Source organism: Amphiprion ocellaris, chromosome 18 (genome assembly GCF_022539595.1).
Source record: "Amphiprion ocellaris isolate individual 3 ecotype Okinawa chromosome 18, ASM2253959v1, whole genome shotgun sequence".
In the NCBI taxonomy this organism is placed as follows: Eukaryota; Metazoa; Chordata; class Actinopteri; family Pomacentridae; genus Amphiprion; species Amphiprion ocellaris.
Window position 1 is genome coordinate 8,804,676 of NC_072783.1, and position 20,620 is coordinate 8,825,295.

The following is a 20,620-nucleotide window of genomic DNA, read 5'->3' on the forward strand; positions in this document are numbered from 1 at the left end:
AATCATTTTTCTCGCTATTTTTTTATTTTTTGCAAAGCTGAAAGGGTCCCATGTTGAGCCTAATTTCTCTTATCACATTACGTTTTAGTGCGACATGACCACTTTGGAATTAAACGCTGAAATAATTTAATATTCTGCCCACAATGTGCCTCTTTTGCATGTTTTGTTTCATCCTTCCATTTCATCCTTAGAAGAAAAGAGTCTAATTTAAAGTTTCGTCACTGATTTTCCTGATGTCGTCTTCCTGTTTCTTACCTCTCTTTCTCAGGTTTGACATTCGACATCTACGAGGGTCAGATCACAGCTCTGCTCGGACACAGCGGCGCTGGAAAGTCCACCCTCATGAACATCCTGTGCGGCATCTGCCCCCCCACCAACGGGACGGCCACCATCTACGGCTCCCCCGTGGCCGAGATTGCAGACGGGTCAGAAATGAAGCAGCTGGTGGGAATCTGCCCTCAGTTCAACATCATCTTTGATGTGCTGACCGTAGAGGAGCACCTGAGGATATTTGCTGCCATCAAAGGGATCCCACCTGCAGACATTGATGCTGAGGTAGAGTGAGGATTAAAATATAGGTCTGAGTGTTAGAAATTTGTAACTGAATTTAGACAAAGTTAAGTCCTTAATTGTCCCTAAAAATGATGCAACACATCTTTCAAAGGGGAAAGGTAAAAATGCTAAGAGACAGGAGACAAGATTTCTGTTTTGTGTCCCTGCAGTTTAAAGTTGTTGCAAAGATTACCACGGAGGTTATATGACATCCAGAGAGGATGTTCTTTTTTGTAGTTTTCATGTTACATTAGCATCTCCAGCAAGGTAGCGCCAGTTTACACTAATACATTTTCAATTTCCTGTTTTTATCTGTTTTTAACTGTTTTTATTTCTGTTCACAGCACTTTGACCGAAAGCATTTTATAAATAAGTGTATTGTTATTAATTTATTAATTTCATGCATTTTGAAATGATCATTTCTTTGGAGTGACAAACCAAGGAATCACACGAGCCTTAATTTTTGCCCAGTCAGACTAAAACACAACCCCAGAGTTTTCAAACTCAAACAGAGTCAGCAGCAATTTCAAAAGTCTAAGTTTTAGGGGTTCTAAAACGCTGGAGTATTGTGGATGCTAGACATAAATGTAGCAGAAGTTATGCATTTTCAAACAAAAATATTAGTTTGAATGAATGCCTTCAGTTTGTTGTAGTCTGATGCTCAATCTGTAAACAAGGACATGTGAAAGTTCAGGTAAAATTGAGGAAAATCTCTGATTTCTCCATTTTGTTTATCTTTTTGACTTCAATTTCAGTGGTAACTAACATTTCAGGATATGTTGCCTGCTAATTATAACATTAAGGAAAAGACGGTGGTATATATACAGCATTTACAATTAAACTAAATTTACCATGAGTTAGAAAGACTGTTGTTGGTAATTTGATGAAGTAAAAACATGTTTTACACGAGGCTTTTTCCATGGAATGTCTTGCATTTCATCATAGAGAAATTTAAGACTTCTTAGGTCTTAAATTTCACTTCTCTAGACCTGCAGTGATAGTCTTTCATGTGACATTAGAAACATAAATCACAAGTTTAATCCTCCACATCTTGACAAAACACTAAATAAAATGGTAATATAGCAATTTTGCATGATATCTACATGCCAAAATGTGACATGAAATATGATTCTGATGCTTTTTTATGTAGCATCAGATGCAATTAAGGAGCTGTTAATTCAATGGAAGTATAGATCTGTTGATCCTTAGTGTGTTCTTGTTTCTCTGATAGGTTACCAAAGTGCTGAAGGATCTGGACTTGGAGAAGATCATGACAGCTCAGGCCAAGAATCTGAGTGGAGGCCAGAAGAGGAAGCTCTCTGTGGGCATCGCCATCCTCGGAGATCCCAAGGTAGCTCTTAGCATTAATGAGACTTTAATTTGATTGTGTATATATCAGACTGGAGAGCCTTTAACCTATAAAACACCGGTCTGTGGCTGTTCTGAGCGACGTATTTGTTCCTGTCAGATCCTGCTGTTAGATGAGCCCACGGCCGGCATGGACCCCTGCTCCAGGCACCAGGTCTGGTCTCTGCTGAAGAGCCGCCGAGCCGGCAGAGTGACCGTACTGAGCACACACTACATGGACGAAGCCGACATCCTCGCTGGTACCAACACTCCCTGTTACAGAACGCACAGACCCACAGGCACCAAACACATCCGGCAGCAGCAGTAAATTAAAACAGGGTCTTCTTTTTAGTCCTTTTAATACTTAAAATTAACATTAGTTGCTTAAATAGTGGATTGCAAGTCACTCTATTACATTTGCATCTATTAAAGTGTCTGACAGATTCAGGGTTTCGTCAGAGTTATAAATCCTGCTGCCTCAACTTTGGAATAAGCAACTTTTAAGTTCTAAATATTGCTTTTGCTTCCTTTAGTTTTCCACTTTGAAAGACGAATGTTACTTTTTAGTAATGAGGTCGTTTTGAATCTGTCTTTAGCTGTTTTATATCATTCAGTGGCTGTTTTGTCTCTTTATGGTAGTTTTGTGTCTCTTTGTTGTTATGCGTCTCTATTTGGTCATTTTGCACCTTTTTGTGGTCATTTTATGCTTTGTGAGGAGGTTTTATATATTTTTTCTGTAGTTTTGTGTCTCTGTTGTTTTGCCACTGTAGTTGTTTTGCACCTTTTTGTGGTCATTTTATGTCTTGTGATGCACATTGTTGCATCTATTAGTGGCCATTTTGCACTTTGTTCTGGTCATTTTACAATTCTTTTTAGTTGTTTTGTGTCTCTGTGGTTATTTTATGTCTCATTTTGATAGTTTTGTGTCTCTTTTTGATCCTTTTGTGTCTTTATTTGATTTTTTTTCACTTTTGATAATTTATTGTCTTTTTCTGGCCATTTTCCTTCCCGTTTCATCATTTTGTGTCTCTTTTTAATCGATATACATAAAAGCTTTGTTACTCTTACTAACAAGCATCTGAGCTGTACTTTACACTTTAAAGACGTGTCATTAAATTGCTTCTAGCTGCAGAGTTCCAGATTCTGTGCTTCTCTCTGTCCTTAAATAAGGTTTACATAAAGATTAAGAGTGCACTACAGTAATAATGTGCACAAAATATTTTACATAGCAATAATTTTTTTATGTAAAGCACATTAAATACAGTAAAAATTGAACCAAAGTGCAGTACTGTTAAAAATAGACACAGAAAGAAGTCATAAATGATCATACATACTCCAAGTCACATAAACTTGCTTAAAATTCATGCAGTGAAATCAGCTCTTTAAGATTTTAGGCATTTTCATAACTGATTCCAAGCACAACTTAAACGCCTCGTTAATTTTTTATGGCTATAAAGTAATATTTGACGACTATAGAGTAAGTAAGAGATTTAAGATTTGTAGTAAATCTAGAGTGTGTGGGGATGAACCTAGCATGCACGCACAGCCATAAGAGTAGTGGTAACAAGCCTTTTTTTGACCTATAAAGACAGACGACTTATTCTGAAATCTGTTTTGTGTTTGTGTTTTTGTCCATCCAGATCGCAAAGCTGTGATCTCCCAAGGACAGCTGAAATGTGTCGGCTCTTCTCTGTATCTCAAGACCAAGTGTGGTGTCGGATACCATCTCAGGCGAGTGGCAAATGTTCATCCTGATGATTTTTTAAAAAAGCTCATTAAGTGTATAAATTGAGCTACAAATTCAGCAAAAGATGCATCCTAAGAGTCGGTGGATTAACCAGATGTGTCTTCATTTAACTAGTTTTAGATGTTTTTTCCCTCCTTTGCAGAATGTCTATCAATGAGGGATGTGAAGCTGAAAAGATCACGTCTTTGGTGAAGCACCACGTTCCCAAAGCAAAGTTGGCTCGACAGCACGAAGCAGAACTGACTTACACTCTGCCTTTTGAGAGCATGGACACGTTTCCAGGTCAGATCGCAATATCAAGACAAATACAGTCAGCTCCATAAGTATTGGGACACACAATTTTCAGTATTTTGGCTCTGTACACCACCACAATGGACTTGAAATGAAACAATCAAAATGTGCTTTATTTGAGGGTATTTACATCCAAATCAGGTGAATGGTGGAGGAATTTCAACACATTTTAGATGTACCCTCCACCTGCTTAAGGGCCCAAAAATAATTGGACAATTGGTTGCTCAGCTACTCCATTGCCAGGTGTGTGTTATTTCCTCAATATTTCATTTGCAAGGAGCAGATTAAAGGTCTAGAGTTCATTTCAGATGTGGTATTTGGAGTCTGGTGAGGTCAAAGAGCTTTCACTATCAGTGAAGCAAGCTGTTGTTAGGCTGAAAAATAAAAAAAAAAATCATCAGAGAGATCCCTAAAACATTGGGTGTGACCAAATCAACTGTTTGGTGCATTCTTAAAAAGAAAGAACACACCTGTGAGTGGCAGCCACCTCATCAGTGAAGCATGGTGGTGGTGGTATCATGGCCACCTCATCAGTGAACCATGGTGGTGGTAGTATTATGGCCATCTCATCAGTGAAGCATGGTGGTGGTAGTATCATGGCCACTTAATCAGTGAAGCATGGTGGTGGTAGTATCATGGCCACCTCATCAGTGAAGCATGGTGGTGGTAGTATCATGGCCACTTAATCAGTGAAGCATGGTGGTGGTAGTATCATGGCCATCTCATCAGTGAAGCATGGTGGTGGTAGTATCATGGCCACCTCATCAGTGAAGCATGGTGGTGGTAGTATCATGGCCACCTCATCAGTGAACCATGGTGGTGGTAGTATCATGGCCATCTCCTCAGTGAAGCATGGTGGTGGTAGTATCATGGCCACCTCATCAGTGAAGCATGGTGGTGGTAGTATCATGGCCACTTAATCAGTGAAGCATGGTGGTGGTAGTATCATGGTCATCTCATCAGTGAAGCATGGTGGTGGTAGTATCATGGCCACCTCATCAGTGAAGCATGGTGGTGGTAGTATCATGGCCACTTAATTAGTGAAGCATGGTGGTGGTAGTATCATGGCCACCTCATCAGTGAAGCATGGTGGTGGTAGTATCATGGCCACCTCATCAGTGAAGCATGGTGGTGGTAGTATCATGGCCACTTAATCAGTGAAGCATGGTGGTGGTAGTATCATGGTCATCTCATCAGTGAAGCATGGTGGTGGTAGTATCATGGCCACCTCATCAGTGAAGCATGGTGGTGGTAGTATCATGGCCACTTAATTAGTGAAGCATGGTGGTGGTAGTATCATGGCCACCTCATCAGTGAAGCATGGTGGTGGTAGTATCATGGCGTGGGTGTTTATGGCACATATAAAATGTGTTGTAATTCCGACACCGTTCACCTGATTTGGATGTAAATACCCTCATATTAAAGCTGAAAGTCTACCCTTAAAGCAGATATTGATTGTTTCATTTCAAATCCTCTATGATGGTGTACAGAACTGAAATGCTGGAAGTTGACCACATTTTTATGGGCCTGACTGTAACATAAACGCTTGATGTGTTAGTGATCTGGGTCGAATTCAAAAACCCTTTCTTGTGCATGGATTAATTGGCAAAACCCCACTTTTTCAGCTACCGTTGTGGTCTGCAAAAGTTCATTTATATAATTTCCTCTTACCGCTACCGTCCTTCAGAACAAAAGACCCACCCAGACAGATGTTTAAAAAAAAAAAAAATGATTTCAAGTTGTGACTCAGCTTTGAGCAGTGATTAATTTATCTTTCATAGGCTTGTTCTCCGAGCTTGATGGTCAGCCCAACCTGGGAATAATCAACTATGGCGTTTCCATGACAACGCTAGAAGATGTTTTCCTTCGTTTGGAGGCCGAGGCTGAAGTGGATCAAGCTGGTGAGTGTTTTTACCAAAGCGCTGATTGTAAGTGTTTGATTTACTAAACAGTGAAGTGCCCTTTCACTGAGTAAAGCTGCGATATTTCCAGACTACAGCGTGTTCAATCGGGAGCAGGCGGAGGACGAATGCGACAACGCCTCCATCGACGACACAGACCAGCGGCTGCTCACGTTCTCAGACAGCAAGTCGGACGTGGTGTCGGGTCACGCTCTGTGGCGGCAGCAGTTCAGCACCGTGGCGTGGCTGCACATGCTCAACATGCGCCGGGAGAGGAAGGCCTTCGTTTACACGTGAGCGAACAAAAACAAAATACTGAAAAACTAGATGCAATTTCAGATCGGTCATTCAGGACTCATGCACCAATTTGCTTTTTTTTTTTAGTTAATGTTGTATTGTTAGCTGGTACGACTCTGGCTCGGGAGGTAGCAACATGACGGGAGGATTTTTGTGGGGCCTTTTAAAGAGATTTTATCCAACCTCAAAGGGGAAATGATAACAAATGAGAATAAAAAAGCAAATAAAATCATCTGTGGATTTGTTTAATATCAATTTATCAAACCACTGTTGAGCAAGCAGAACACAAGGATTCTCCCATTCTTTAACAGCCAGTTTATGTGTATTTTATTTAACATTTATCCACACTACAGGCCAAAAGTTTGGACACAAGGTCAGATTTGTATAAAAAAACGGTCATAGTTTCATTGGTGTACTTTGCAACAAAATAAACATGATTATAGTATAAAGACTCACTCATCAAAATAGATTTTTGCTATAATTATGAAATATATTTGCATCTGTGCTCTTGTTTCTTTACTCACCTGTTTCTTTCTTGTCATTTCTGTGGTAGTTCTAGAGATATGGACACAGTTGAGATGTATTGGGATTTTTGTATGCAAACTCTCAAAAGCCAAAGAGCTGAAGTGAATAATGCAAACTGATTGGTTGTTTTCACTTTTGCACTGAAGTTGTGACTCTTGCAAATCTTCTCAACACTAGGACTAAGCCCCTTGTTTCTTTGGTTAACATTCATTCAGCAATTGCCTGGTAACTTCAATAAATAGCTAAAGTTAAATTGAGGAAACATGCCAACATCCTAAACCCATAGAAATCATAATGGTTTTTAGGAAACAGTTTAATGAATCCATTTTAAAGCCCTCTCAGACTTGTTGGTCAGACTTTCTGAAACAAACCACCAGAGCAGGCAGGTACACTAACAGACATTTATCAGCGTTACTTCCATCCGAAGGTCTCTTTGCATTAAATCATGCAAATTGAAAGCAAATGCTGAGAAGTCTTGCAAAGATGCAAAGTAATTCCCGTTTCTATGCCCTAGCATTATGCAAATATTAGGAGTGGACCCATTAGGAAGACCTGCTGGTGGCACCAAAGTAGACAACATAATGGAAATAGAGCATTTCTAATGTGGTGTTTCTGGTAGTTTGGCAGCCACTATTTCCTTTTTTTGTTCTATCATCTCTTCTTGTTAGTGTTGCCCTTAATTTATTATCTAGGTCTATGGGCCTGTGTTAATCCAGACCCTACACCTGCCTTTTTTACACACTTCCACTCATTCATATGAAGGTTATACCACATCCCAAACCAGCAAATATGGAGTGGAAGTCGGTTATAAAACTCTAAAAGAAAATCTGGACTGATGCTGACTTTCTGACAAAAATTTAAGTTTGATGCATCTACTTGTAGATTAATTAGTACAAGTGTTCCAGCGCAGCCAGGCGTCAACAACCTAAAAGTTATAAATTGTTGTTGTGTTTGTGATCAGATACACTATAGTCTAGTCTAGAAAAGAGTACACATGGTCTTTTGTTTGTAAAATTACTTATGCAAAAATCAAGCAGCTTGACGGAGGTAAACACGAACAGTTGTTTGCAATATAAAGAAATTCCACCGAAGAAGCTTGGAAGAGCCGAATAGAAGAAAGTTGGTCTTGAAGGTTGTCGCTGTATTTTAAGAAAGTTATGTTTCTGTTGCATTTTGGCACATTTTCCTTTTCTACATCAGTCAAGTGTAGAAACATTATTCCAGTATTTCAAAAGTTTTTGATTGTTCACTGTTTTACGTGTCTAAGTCTTTTAGACGCAAACTGAAAATTCTCAAAAAGAGCCACAACGCATTTCCAACTTTTTACATCGTCGTATATGAAGTGCTTCTATGTGCATATTTAATAAAGTTTAACCTAGCTTTGCTAATATTTAATTTGTTAGTGTGAACTTTTTAATCAAGTCTCCATGTAGAAGTTCAAGGTAGCAGATCAAATATTTCATTTAAATATGTTCAGGTTTGAACTGCAGCATCTCTGGTTTGAGTTCTGAATTGGAGATATTTGTTGCACGATACATCCCTCTTTCGTTTCCTATGAGCAGAATCTGTACGTGTGGTTAAAAACCTTCATCCAGTGTTTCCTAACTCCTCCTGCAGTTTGGCCTTGTTCCTGGTGTTCGTCGCTGCCGTCCTCGTCCTGTCTCTGGCCACAGGAAACATCCAGATTCACTCCTCAGACCGCCAGTTTTCGCCCATTTACCTCCTCAAAAGGCACCAGGCGCCCCGGAGATACGCCACGAGCCTCCTGGTGCAGAACTCTTCAGGTGAGATCAAGTTATACTTTGCATCGTGATGTTTTGCTGTTCTGCTGACACTTGTCCTCTGAATGCAGTTTTGGTTCTTCTGTCTGTCAGAAAGTGCTGCGTGCTGTAAATATTGTGATATAACACCAGCTGCTGTTAAATTACACAGTAAAACATAATCGATAAGTCCGTCCCGTTTCCCATTCTAACTTATGGTGATATGATTATTTTTCAGTGCAGTATTCCTCCTCATGCATTAGTTGTGTTTCCTTGTCTTTGTCTCCAGGTTCTGATATTTCGGACTTCGTCCACAACCTGGAATTGCAGGATATCAGCGTGGAAATGATGAAACACAGCGACTACATGTCCGCAGCTCCCCACAGTGCTGCCATCAACGTAACCGGATCCAGCAAGGTCACTTTTAATACCGCACAGATTGAATTTAATCTTCGGCACCAGATATTTGATGAAACCCGAGCGACTAAACTTAATATAGAGATACAGATGAATTGTTGAATCCTCCGAGAGCTTTTTATTTAGTTGGAGTTGACTTGGTTTTGTTTGCTAACAGGGTTTCAGGTACAGCGTCGCTTTTAACAGCACCACAGTTCACTCCTTACCGATGGCGGTGAACATACTGAGCAACGCTCTTCTACGAGGTTTAAATGGTTCTGGACACATCCGAACATGGACCAAACCTTTTGATTATGTGAGTATCTGATGGAGACAAAGGTACTACGTGTGAAGTTTCCCAGCTGCCATTTATAGATATTAAACTTTTCCACTCTGACATCCCTCAGCAAATCCCAGACGCTACTTCTTACGCTCTGGTGTACATCGAGGCAATCATACTGGGAATGCTGGCCGCTGGAATGCCTGCGTATTTTGCAATGGACCACACTCGAGACCGAGAGGTAACCGCCAACTCCCAGAGATTAGAATTAACTGTTATAATTTGATCTCTTCAACAAACACAAAGACATAAAATATTACACTTTAACACATCTCTACATACTACTTTACTCAAAACACTTTAGCACGTTTATACTGCTTTAATCAACAGATAATAGATTTGAAGTGTTCCAATCAGGGATGTTTAATTGGAAATAAATATAAAAGCAATAATGGCAATTATACTAATCTAATTTAAAATGTGTACGATTGTTGTGATATTAGGGCTGCACAGTTAATTGAATTTTAATCATACAATAATTGTTCAATAATTAACGGTTTCCGCTCATAGAAAGCTTGTGTAAATATCATTATTTGGTTCCAGCCTCAGAAATTTCTGACGTTACAGCACCTAAATTCACTCCTTTTCAAGCAAATGTTTAGTCACACAGTTGTCCGGGTGGAGACTAAAGGCTTCTAGGAAGCATCTGTAGACTGCATGTGAGGCATTCAGGGAATGTCTGTAAATTGTAGCATCTATCAGTAAGCAGATGTTCAGCAAGTGAGGTGTTTTGGGTACAGGGTTAGTTATATTTAGCCTCCCGGATACGCTCTGAATTCAGGTTAAGAATAGTTTAGGTCCTAGATTGATGCTAATTTGTACCGTAGCAGGAAGCTGTGCTCTGTTTGTTTATGTAAAAGTGCAGTAAAAATATTCTGTCTCCAAAATCAATGAATAATCTGGATCTTAATATTGATCAAGATAATCATGATTATCATTTCAGCCATAATCGTACATTAAGAGAAGCATTTATACCACAGTTTTAACCAAGAAAGTGTTAGCTTAGCATAAGTTTATCAATGAATCAGGGATTTTTGATCGGAAATTTTGTGAGTAAATAAATTAAGTAAATTTAAAATGTATGTGACTGGAGTGATGTTGCTGCAGAAGGACCCAGATAAGGGAAATTAATTGTGCATTTTGTGCACCACCTTTATCATTTTTCCATTGAATTTACAAAATAGACATTTTGTTCAGTGGTTATTGGACATTTTGCTTTAAAGTAGAGGTTGTCAGTGTGGATTTCTGCATTTATTAGGCAGTTTAAGAAAGAAGAAGTAGCAGAAAAAATGAAGGATCACATGAAACGAAGGTGTCCAGGTCGAGTTAAATCATTTGTCATGGTTCAGTTCCATCCTCACTAATATGTTTTTGTTTTAAAACACATAATTCCTACTATGTTTTCACCTAGTCCTCATACTATTCCATCACTTTAGGGCCCTTAAAGTGGAGAGTTTTGAAAACACTGCTGAGACGTTTTGGTTTGAACACTTATAGGTTGTGTTTTAGTTTTTGGAAAGACAAAATCTGTAAACTATGACACAGACTCGCATGTTTTTTTGTGATTTGGTCTAAGCTGTCACTACACGTCGTTCCCTGATTCGTCACACTTTAATGAATTTTCTGTAACAAAACAAAACGGCAGACTTGACTTCCAGCGGTTAATTTGACGTGGAATTACAGCTGTGGAGTTAAGATAAACAGTGTATCTTATTATCTTATTTTTCACAACTGCTGTTCTTCCTCCTGTTCTATCTTCCTCTAAAACACATGCAAACTGTGAGATTTTCTTTCTTTTCTACCAGTCCAGTGATTAATGGTTGTCAAAACAAAAATGCTAATTATTTTTTAATCAAAAAAGTAAAGAAATAGCACTAGCTTTGCAGCAGAAAAATCTGACAAAAGCAGTGTTTTTCTGTCAGTTTAATATTAGTTTCAACATTAGCGATCATTTCACTTGCATGTAACTTGAAATTGATGAACTTACTTTGCTAATCGAAATACAAAAACAATAGATAACACTCACGTCTTAGGTGGAGCAAGAAAGACATCAAAACATAGTCGAATGTTAGCATAATCTCATTTTATACAACAAAAAAATGCAAATTCTTCTCAGTTGTAAAAGTAATGAAACAATGACAGTTCTACAACATGTCACGTCCAGTTTCTGTCAGGAACACTGAGTAAAAATATCCATCAAAAGCAGCATTTTTCTGCTAGCTGAACCCAAAATCAAAAGCAAAAATGGAGTAAATGTGTCCTTATCATTTTATTATCTGTATTTTTCCCGATTGTTGTTGTTCTACCTTCTAACTTCCTCTAAAACACATGAAAACTGTGATATTTTCTTTCTTTTCTACTTCTGAAATATCCCATGACTGCTTCCTTTTTTAAATAATCCTGAAAAGGCATTAATGTAATAATGCACTGGATGTTAAATGTATGTATTACTTTGTCCTGCTCAGATCAAGTGTCGCTCCACCCTTCGTATTTCCGGTCTGGTACCGTCTGCCTACTGGTGTGGCCAGGCAGCCGTGGACATCCCCTTCTACTACCTCATCCTGTCCTGTATGACCATCATCCTCTTCTCCTTCCACACCGGAAACCTGCTCACCTCCAGCAACCTCACCGCTGTGGTCCGTACACCTGATCTTTATACTTTATCACCCTATATTACAATAAAATGGATCCCTAATCTTGACTTTTTCCTCTACTGTATTAGGTTCTCTGCACCGTGGGCTTCAGTCCAGCCATGATCCTCTTCACGTATGTGTTTTCTTTTGGCTTCGCTCGAGTCCAGAGCAACAGGGATTTCTTCTCTGTCATCTCCATGATGGTGAGACACAACGCTTTGTTTATAGAAATCTAAAAAGACAAGAGCTTCAACTTCTTCTGCTTTTGAATGCTGGTTGTTATTGTCGCTTCATGACTGGCTCTTGTTTCAGGTGTGTGTGGTGTCGGCCTCCGTGGTTCAGCTGTCCTTCGTGAACGACAACCCTGGGCTGACGAGGAACCTGCACAACATCTTGTGTTTCTTCAACCCTCTGTATCCTCTCATGGGCTGCCTCAACTGCATCACCAAGGTAGGAGCTCCAGGCAGCATGTTAGCAGTTTGAATAGTTTCTCTGCCTGACTTTTGGTCTTAAAACCTGCATTAATCTGCCTTTTTAGATCTGAGCACAGCATCAGGTGCTACTTGATGTCAAGGAGTTGCTCAGTCTGTTTTAGCTCATTGTTTTGATTTTCCATTTGCACATACGCTACCGATCAAAAGTTTGGGGTCGCTTAGAAATGTCCTTATTTTTGAAAGAAAATCATTTTTTCAATGTAGATAACATTAAATGAATCAGAAATCCAGTGTAGACATTGTTAATGTGGTAAATGACTATTCTAGCTGGAAACAGCTGATTTTTAATGGAATATCTCCATAGAGGTACAGAGGAACATTTCCAGCAACCATCACTCCTGTGTTCTAATGCTACATTGTGTTAGCTAATGGTGTTGAAAGGCTAATTGATGGTTAGAAAACCCTTGTGCAGTTATGTTAACACATGAATAAAAGTGTGAGTTTTGATGAAGAACATGAAATAGTCTGGGTGACCCCAAACTTTGGAACGGTAGTGTAAGTTGCCTTCAAATGAAACTTATTGGAAGTTGTGTACACAAAATGCTTGGCATTCAGGATTGTAATAATGGCTGTAACTCAAGAGAATTCCATCAAAGTTAAACATTCAGCAACTTCATGAGCGTGTAACTTTATATAGGAAATGCAAAGGCATACATATAAGAAAATGAGATCATTGGAAATATCAGTATTTTCTTTGGATATTATAAATTTGTGTCCCGAAAGTCTGGACACGTAGGCAAAAATACATATTTTCAAGAAATAAAATTTCTAATAACATTTTATTCAATATATAATTTTTTTAGTATATTGAATTTAATATACATTTGATAATTAATCAAATATATATTTAATATAATAGCCATATTTAACCTGTGGAGGCAAAAAAATTAATGAGATTTCCTATGTGTTTAGACTTTAATGACACCCTGTATATGAAAAAAAACTACAATATATGAACTTACCATCCCCCAAAATCTAACATACATGGCTTCTGCATTTTCTGAAAACATCTACAAACATGTCACAACTCATGAACTCCAGACTTTCAGAGGTCATGAATGCTTTTCTCGTGAGCAAGATAAACACAACCCCATTTGATGGCAGCACTGGGCTATAAGCAAACAAGCTCTGATAAGTGGCTTCATGATGCCAAACAGAAGAGTTTCAGAGCAGCTGGTGAAAAAAGTGGAACATTTTGCAGCCAAAGAGGCTAATTAGTTTCTCAGAAGTTAGTTTTGACCTATCCAGGAAAGCTTTTCTGTCTTTAATTAACATAGAAATACAGAATCTGCACTGAATTAGTGCAGTGCTAGAGACAAACAAAAGACAGTTTGTTTTGTTTTTCCCCATTTATAGGCAACCTTCCTTCCTTCTTTCTACGAGGAGAACTTCTTGTGGAAGAACCTTCTCATTTCAGTTGTGGCTGTATGTATCTCTATTGAATTAATCGTGCCCAAATATTTCTAAAGGGATGACAGAAGTGTGTTTTTTCACCGTAATGTGTGTGTTTCTGTGTTCAGCCATATCTCCAGTGCATCCTTCTGCTTTTCCTGCTTCGTTGGCTGGAGATCCATTACGGAGGGAGGACGATGAAAAACGATCAGTTCTGCAGGTGATGATGGGATGTCGGATCGTTACTATGATTACAGGAAGCATCAGGACTTTATATCTTAAACGCTGAGGTTTATCGCTTTGTATTTCCAAATTCTGCATTTGGATTCAAAACCAGATTGATCTGAGCAGGACATGTATCGTATTTACAGTTTGTCTACATGTGAAAAAAGCCAAGGTTTCTGTCTGTGTAACAGAAATGTAGGTCTTGAAATGATTGGAAACTGAAGGAAGAGGTACATTAACATGTTTAGCAAAGTGCCAGCCGTGATATTTTTTGAAACCTTTGCAGGATCTCGTCTCAGCCGAAGCCCAAAGTGGAGAGGAACCCAGAAGATGGTCTGAATGAGGATGAGGATGTTCAGATGGAGAAGGCCAGAGTGAAGGAGGCCCTCACCTGTCAGTCCTGTGAAGAGGTGAGGAGTTATTTTGTCTCGGTGATTTACATTTTAAGCCTGGATTTGTAGGATTTTCTTCATCGTTTGTCGTTTCTTTGCCCCCCTCTAGACACTATAAAGTATTTTCTGAGCACAAGTTAATTTTGGTTCTTCACTGTGTCTGTTTAGAAACCAGTTGTGGTCGTGAGCAACCTGAGGAAGCAGTACAAGGGCAGAAGAGAAGGTTTTTCTTTCAACAAGAGGAGCAAAGTGGCCACAAAGAACATCTCCTTCTGTGTTCGTAAAGGTGCGTTTAGTTTCTCTGATGCTTTATAGACTCAACGACTTCCAAACTAAATTACGTTCAGGTCCTCAGAAGGTCTTAAAACAACTGTTGTTCAGAGTTTGTTTGATATTTGGGACCCGAAACTAAGTTCTGTGAAATGTTTTGGCTCAATTTTGAGAATTTTATAGTTTCCAGACTTGGGTTTTTTGTATTTTTACCCTAAAAAAAGCCATAATGTTTAATAGTGGCCCTAGAAAATGGGAAATAATGCATTTTAAAACTAAGGTGGTATTGGGGATCTAGAAAGTTCTTGTGTGAGTGTATATATCTTTATGTTTTTCTACTAAAAATACAGTCTTTGGTTGCTGTTTAACCACCTTTTGAGGTCTCTAACATGAGTAGAATTTGATGTTAGTTAAAGGTAAAAGCTGCTTCCATGTCGTCTTCATGTTGGTTGTTTTTGCTTCACTGAATGTTCCCATACAGATGCTGGAAATGAACACTGAATAGAGAAATTAATGATAATTTAACACACAATACAATAAATCTTATGTTTATTGAGACACAGGGTATAACAGCAAAAGTCCACATCACTAGAATTTGATGTGTGGCATAGAATTCTGCCAGTTACATTCATAATAGTCTTAACCAGACTCTAATTTGACTTGTTAGAATGTACAGAAGCCTCTGTACGTTTGGATTGTCGTGAAAATCCATAAAGAAACTTGTGCTATAATGTTTGTTGTAGGAAAACTCTAACCTGCTTTTTTTTTCAGGTGAAGTTCTTGGACTGTTGGGACCCAACGGAGCTGGAAAAAGCACCATCATGCACATGTTGTCGGGTGACACTGACCCCACTGCAGGCCAGGTACAGCACACATAATACTAATATATTATAAATGACTGATTCCCATTCAAGAATTTTACTCATGTAGCTTTATGGGATTAAATCTGTGTCGCACAGATGCAATATTAGTGAACCTTTCCCTTGAATGTGTCTTAAAATTCAAACTTGTGATAAGTTTGTTGTTCAAATGCATGAACTCTATGTTTTTATAATCATTATGCAATGGAATAAAGTTAGATTGCGCTTATATTTTTGGAAGAAAGACATCAAAATCTACTAGAATATGAGCAAAATGTTACTTTATATTTCAGTCCAGTGTTTAATTGTTTTAAAAACAAAAAATGCGATTCATTTTAATAGAAAAAAAAAAGAAACAGTGCTACTTTTGCTACACAGCTCACCTCCTTTCTGTTTGGAACTAATTTAAGTGACAATCTCACTAACATGTAACTTGAAATTCAAACTTGTGATAAGCTTGTTGCTCAGATGCATTAACTCTATGTTTTTATAATCATTATACAATGGAAAAAGAGTAGATTACGCTCATATTTTAGGAAGTTAGACGTCAAACTCTACTAGAGTATGGGCATAATGTCACTTAGTATTTAACTCCAGTGTTTCATGGTTGAAAAAACAAAAATGATAATAAATTTTAGATGAAAACGTAATTTTCTGTTAAGAACTCAGGCAAAAAATTGCTATCAAAAGCAATTTTTCTGTCAGTTGAACCCAAAACCCTGTTTTAATATTAGTTTTGATATTAGCGACCATTTCACTTGCATGTAACTTGAAATCAATGAACTTACTTTGCTAATCAGAATGAACAAATAACACTCATATTTTAGGTGGAGCAGGAAAGCCATTAAAATATATTTGAATATGAGCCTCATCTCACTTTATATAAGAAAAAAGCTAATTATTCTCCATTGTAAAAGTGATGAAATAATGACAGCTCTGCATGGCCTTTCTGTCGGGAACTCTGAGAAAAAATATCCATCAAAAGCAGCATTTTCCTGCTGGCTGCACCCAAAATCTAAAGTAAAAATGGCCTAACTCTGTTCTAATCTGTATTTTTCTTGGTCCAGGTGCTGATGGGAGACTACAGTACCGAGTTTCGTCCCGTGGACAGTCCTATGGAACACGTAGGTTACTGTCCACAGGTGAACCCACTGTGGCCCAGGATCACTCTGCAGGAACATCTGGAGATCTACGCTGCCATCAAAGGTCTGAAAGGACAGGACGTACCAGGAATCATCAAACGGTCGGTGTCCAGATTATTCACAGAAACAGATTCAACATCGTGACATCAGACCAAAGTTTTAAATATCGAAGCTGTATGATCCATGTAGAAGCTGTTGTGTGCTGACTGTTGTTGTTGTTGTTTACAGTGTTGTGAACGCTCTGGAACTGAAGGATCATTTGAACAAACAAGCCAAGACTCTGTCAGCAGGACTGAAGCGAAAGGTGAGAACGTGTTCACCACTGAAAAACCTGAGCTCACTCTGCTCACATTTCCTCCTTGACCTGCCTGGATGCTGCAGTTTCTCCATTTGACAATAGAGAATCCAGTAGAAACCCATTTGTATGGACAGTAGAGTAAAGTAAGAGTGACTTTGCTGTGGTTTTTTTTTTTTATTTTTTTTTTATCTTGCAACCTGGATGACTGAAGTGACTCAGTTCGGACCCCTTAAAATTTGTTCCACTTTGCTGAATCAGAGTTGCACATTTCATCACAAACAAACTGGAAATTCTTTCACACAATTAATTTAGTATTTGTAGTTGGATGTGTGTTGTTTATTACACTGTTGTTTCTTTTGTTTACAGCTCTGCTTTGCCTTGAGCATGATCGGGAATCCTCAGATCGTCTTGCTGGACGAACCGTCATCGGGGATGGATCCCAAGTCTAAGCAGCGCATGTGGTGAGATTATACAGTATTTACTACTAGTATAAATCCTCAGCTTCATATTTGTAGATTCTGAAGTGTTTAACAGGTGGACTGCTGAACTCGTTATAAATCAGAAGGTTGTAATTCTTCTTGTTTGTTTGTTTCACTTTGAGAGGAAGGAAAAAGCCTTAAACTAATGCATTTTTTAAGTCCACTGAATGTTTGTTTGTACTTGAAACTCTTATTTCTGTTCAATGGTCAACTCTATTTTACTTTAATTGCAATAAAAAGCAAAAGGTTGTGTAGACCTTGTCGACAGTGAACCGTGATCTTCACGCGGCTGGTTCCCCTCTCGTCAACGGTCTTTTTTCATTCTAAAAAAAACAATCTGTTTGTCTTTTTGTGCAGGAGGGCCATTCGTGCTGCGTTCAAGAACCGTCAGCGAGGAGCCGTCCTCACCACACACTACATGGAAGAGGCCGAGGCCGTGTGTGACCGTGTAGCCATCATGGTTTCTGGCCAGCTGAGGTTTGCACCGACTTCCATCAGCCCTTTGGATAATCTTCACATTTCTGAATCACTGGACGCTTAACCTCCTGCTCGTCTTTCTCCAACCCAACAGATGCATCGGCTCCATTCAGCATTTAAAAGGGAAATACGGCCGAGGTTACAGTTTGGAGGTGAAGCTCAGGGAGGAGCTGACGGGGCTCCAGCAGGTGGCGCTGCTGCACAAGGAGATCCTCCGAATCTTCCCTCATGCTGCCCGGCAGGAGAGGTGAGACCAAACACCAATCTGTTTGTGTTTTTAGTTTAAGGAGTCTCAGAAGTAGCTCTTCGTCAGACAGAGTTGTTTTAAACAGCCGACTAGAAGAAGGACCGGAAATTAGTCGTCAAAGAGAGTTCGGGAGAAGATATAATTCTGAAAAATAGTATTTTCTGACAGTATCTTCAGGGAGACATTAACGGTGTTGCATTGAACTGTTCACATAAACATTTTCGCAGCTGCATTGGGTGAATCTCTTCTCTTTCACCACCACACAGCTGCCTAATTGCAACACGAAGTGGGTGCAAATGTCAGTTACATGAAGGATATCTGGGTCGCAGCAATGGTCCCTCTTTCTGCAGAACTTCCCCTGAAACTGTAGGAAACAAAAGTTACAATGAAAAGTGGAAGTGAAGTTTGTGAAAGTCAAAATTCAACACATGCAAACCGTTACAGAACCTTTCCTTTTATAGGACAGTGTGCAAATTTGACATTTAAATTCATTGTTTACTCCCATAAACGTATGTTAGCTTAATCTGAGGCTCTACAGAAAGTGAAAAATAAGAAATATGAGCTGAATAAGTCACAATTAAACATGATTTTACAAAACTGTGTGATTCCTTGTTTCTAATTTTGTGCATGTCCAGGTGTAATTCTGTATTATGATGTGTTTGTCTGCAGCTTTGCCACTCTGATGGTTTATAAGATCCCCATGGAGGACGTCAAATCACTGGCCAAGTCTTTCTCTCAGCTAGAGAACGGTGAGTCATAGCTTATATCTCTCACAAACACTTCAGTCATCTGAAACTTACCTGCTAACTTGTTAAACGTAAATGTTTTTGTCTCCGTTTGTCTTCAGCCAAGCAAACCTTCAACTTTGAAGAGTACAACTTCTCCCAGTCGACTTTAGAGCAGGTAAAGAAAATGCAATCTACAATAACATTACTACTGAAATAAGCACAAATATTTACACATCAGTCATCAGATTATGTTACCTCCAGAGTTTATCCGCTACAATGGCCATTTACCAGTATTTGTGGAAGTTTACAGACGAGTGATTCATTCGTTTTTTGCAAAAATCAAACTGCAGTGTTAACTATTTAGAAAATATTCAGTCTAGAGTCTGTGATGTGTGTCTAAGAGTTCAGTTGAACAACTTTGGATTATACACTTGAGCACTTTTTCTCTCTAATGATTAATATGTTAGATCACTTCACTTCTTTTTCAGTTTATGTGCACATCTAAGCTGTTTTCCAAATCAGGGAATGCATCCTTCTAAGGTTAAGTGTTATACTTTCAAACTATACAAGGGTCCATGTGACATAAATGTTGTCATCCAAGTCCAGTGATGTCCGCATGCAGCGCAAAATTTGCTCTTTAAAAGCATTACCGTAATTTCCGGACTATTGAGCGCACCTGAATATAAGCCACAGGTGTCCACGTTGTAACATGAGATATTTACACAGAAAGATTTTTTTTTTTTTACTTTTAATTAATTAAATGCTTTTTTTTTCCGAACAATGCCTGTAACACAGCAGTAAAACGCTTTGAGTCAGTTCACGCTGCCGACTCCAACGTCTCACCATCGATTCATTGATGCCAAACTTACGTGCAGCAGCTCTATTTCCTTCTTCACAGGCAGATCGATTGTCTTTAACTTAAAAGCTGCATCATATGCATTTCTTCATGTGTTTTCCATGATGAGGGTGTGTGCATGAAGCGCAAAATGACTGATTTGAAAAATTTAATGACAGTGCGTTTGATTTAATTCGAACATTTTCATTGGTCCACTGTGACCTGTTCGGTAATTTCATTCTGATGTGACGAGGCTAAACGTATTGACGGCATGAAGCTCGCCCGTAAAAATCTATACATTAGCCGCATCATTGTATTAGCCGCAGGGTTCAAAGCGTGTGAAAAAAGTAGCGGTTTATAGTCCAGAAAGTACGGTAATATGCATGCTTGGCAGTAGTCGAGATTAGATAGATAGATTAGACCTTTATTGATCCTGCAGCGGGGAAATTTTCATTGTTACAACAGCAAATAGAGAAACCAGTACAAAGAAAAAGAGCAGCACACAATGCACACAGTCCACAGATATAAATAGATACTTTCTCCTACATGCTCAGATTTGATCTACAGCGCATGTACAGAACGGAGTCCTCTGAGCAGTTTGTAGTCGAGGCTAAAGGCTGCATTTGAACACCTAATGCGTCACAGTGGCCCGACGAAGGTTTCAGACCATTCCAGCGGTTCTTTCTAATGTGTGCTTTCTTTACCAGACTGCAAAAAAAATCCACCCCATAAATCCTTGACAGCTCATCCCATCCCATGTGTGCTGGTTGCAGTTAGATTTTTGAGAGTCTTGTGGACTCCACAAGCGGAACTTTGGCGGCTAGAGATGCCACTTTTTGAATGTGATTATTGGGTCATCTCTGTTTCCTCAATAACTGATGAAACAGTAACACGATGTTGTCAAAACGACTAAAGTTTTAGTCTCGACTGTCAGCTTCTGTCAGGGGTTTATGGCGACTGTTAAGATCCAAGGGCAGGAACAGTGTAACTTG

General features: G+C 38.9%; 1 protein-coding gene across 1 annotated transcript in view; it reads left to right on the top strand.

Annotated features, from left to right (window-relative positions):
• Positions 1 to 20,620, top strand: part of abca5 (ATP-binding cassette, sub-family A (ABC1), member 5) — a 37,828-nt gene that overhangs the window by 13,379 nt on the left and 3,829 nt on the right. Inside the window, exons 12-37 of the mRNA XM_023286810.3 lie at positions 269 to 555; positions 1,784 to 1,903; positions 2,021 to 2,159; positions 3,540 to 3,630; positions 3,789 to 3,928; positions 5,719 to 5,838; positions 5,930 to 6,131; positions 8,278 to 8,444; positions 8,710 to 8,837; positions 8,995 to 9,132; positions 9,224 to 9,337; positions 11,622 to 11,792; positions 11,879 to 11,992; positions 12,102 to 12,239; positions 13,640 to 13,708; positions 13,804 to 13,895; positions 14,187 to 14,310; positions 14,461 to 14,578; positions 15,334 to 15,425; positions 16,490 to 16,665; positions 16,793 to 16,868; positions 17,229 to 17,323; positions 17,699 to 17,818; positions 17,913 to 18,065; positions 18,735 to 18,814; positions 18,913 to 18,968. Coding sequence (XP_023142578.2) covers positions 269 to 555; positions 1,784 to 1,903; positions 2,021 to 2,159; positions 3,540 to 3,630; positions 3,789 to 3,928; positions 5,719 to 5,838; positions 5,930 to 6,131; positions 8,278 to 8,444; positions 8,710 to 8,837; positions 8,995 to 9,132; positions 9,224 to 9,337; positions 11,622 to 11,792; positions 11,879 to 11,992; positions 12,102 to 12,239; positions 13,640 to 13,708; positions 13,804 to 13,895; positions 14,187 to 14,310; positions 14,461 to 14,578; positions 15,334 to 15,425; positions 16,490 to 16,665; positions 16,793 to 16,868; positions 17,229 to 17,323; positions 17,699 to 17,818; positions 17,913 to 18,065; positions 18,735 to 18,814; positions 18,913 to 18,968 — 3,320 coding nt within the window. The remainder of the gene's footprint in view (positions 1 to 268; positions 556 to 1,783; positions 1,904 to 2,020; positions 2,160 to 3,539; positions 3,631 to 3,788; positions 3,929 to 5,718; positions 5,839 to 5,929; positions 6,132 to 8,277; positions 8,445 to 8,709; positions 8,838 to 8,994; positions 9,133 to 9,223; positions 9,338 to 11,621; positions 11,793 to 11,878; positions 11,993 to 12,101; positions 12,240 to 13,639; positions 13,709 to 13,803; positions 13,896 to 14,186; positions 14,311 to 14,460; positions 14,579 to 15,333; positions 15,426 to 16,489; positions 16,666 to 16,792; positions 16,869 to 17,228; positions 17,324 to 17,698; positions 17,819 to 17,912; positions 18,066 to 18,734; positions 18,815 to 18,912; positions 18,969 to 20,620) is intronic.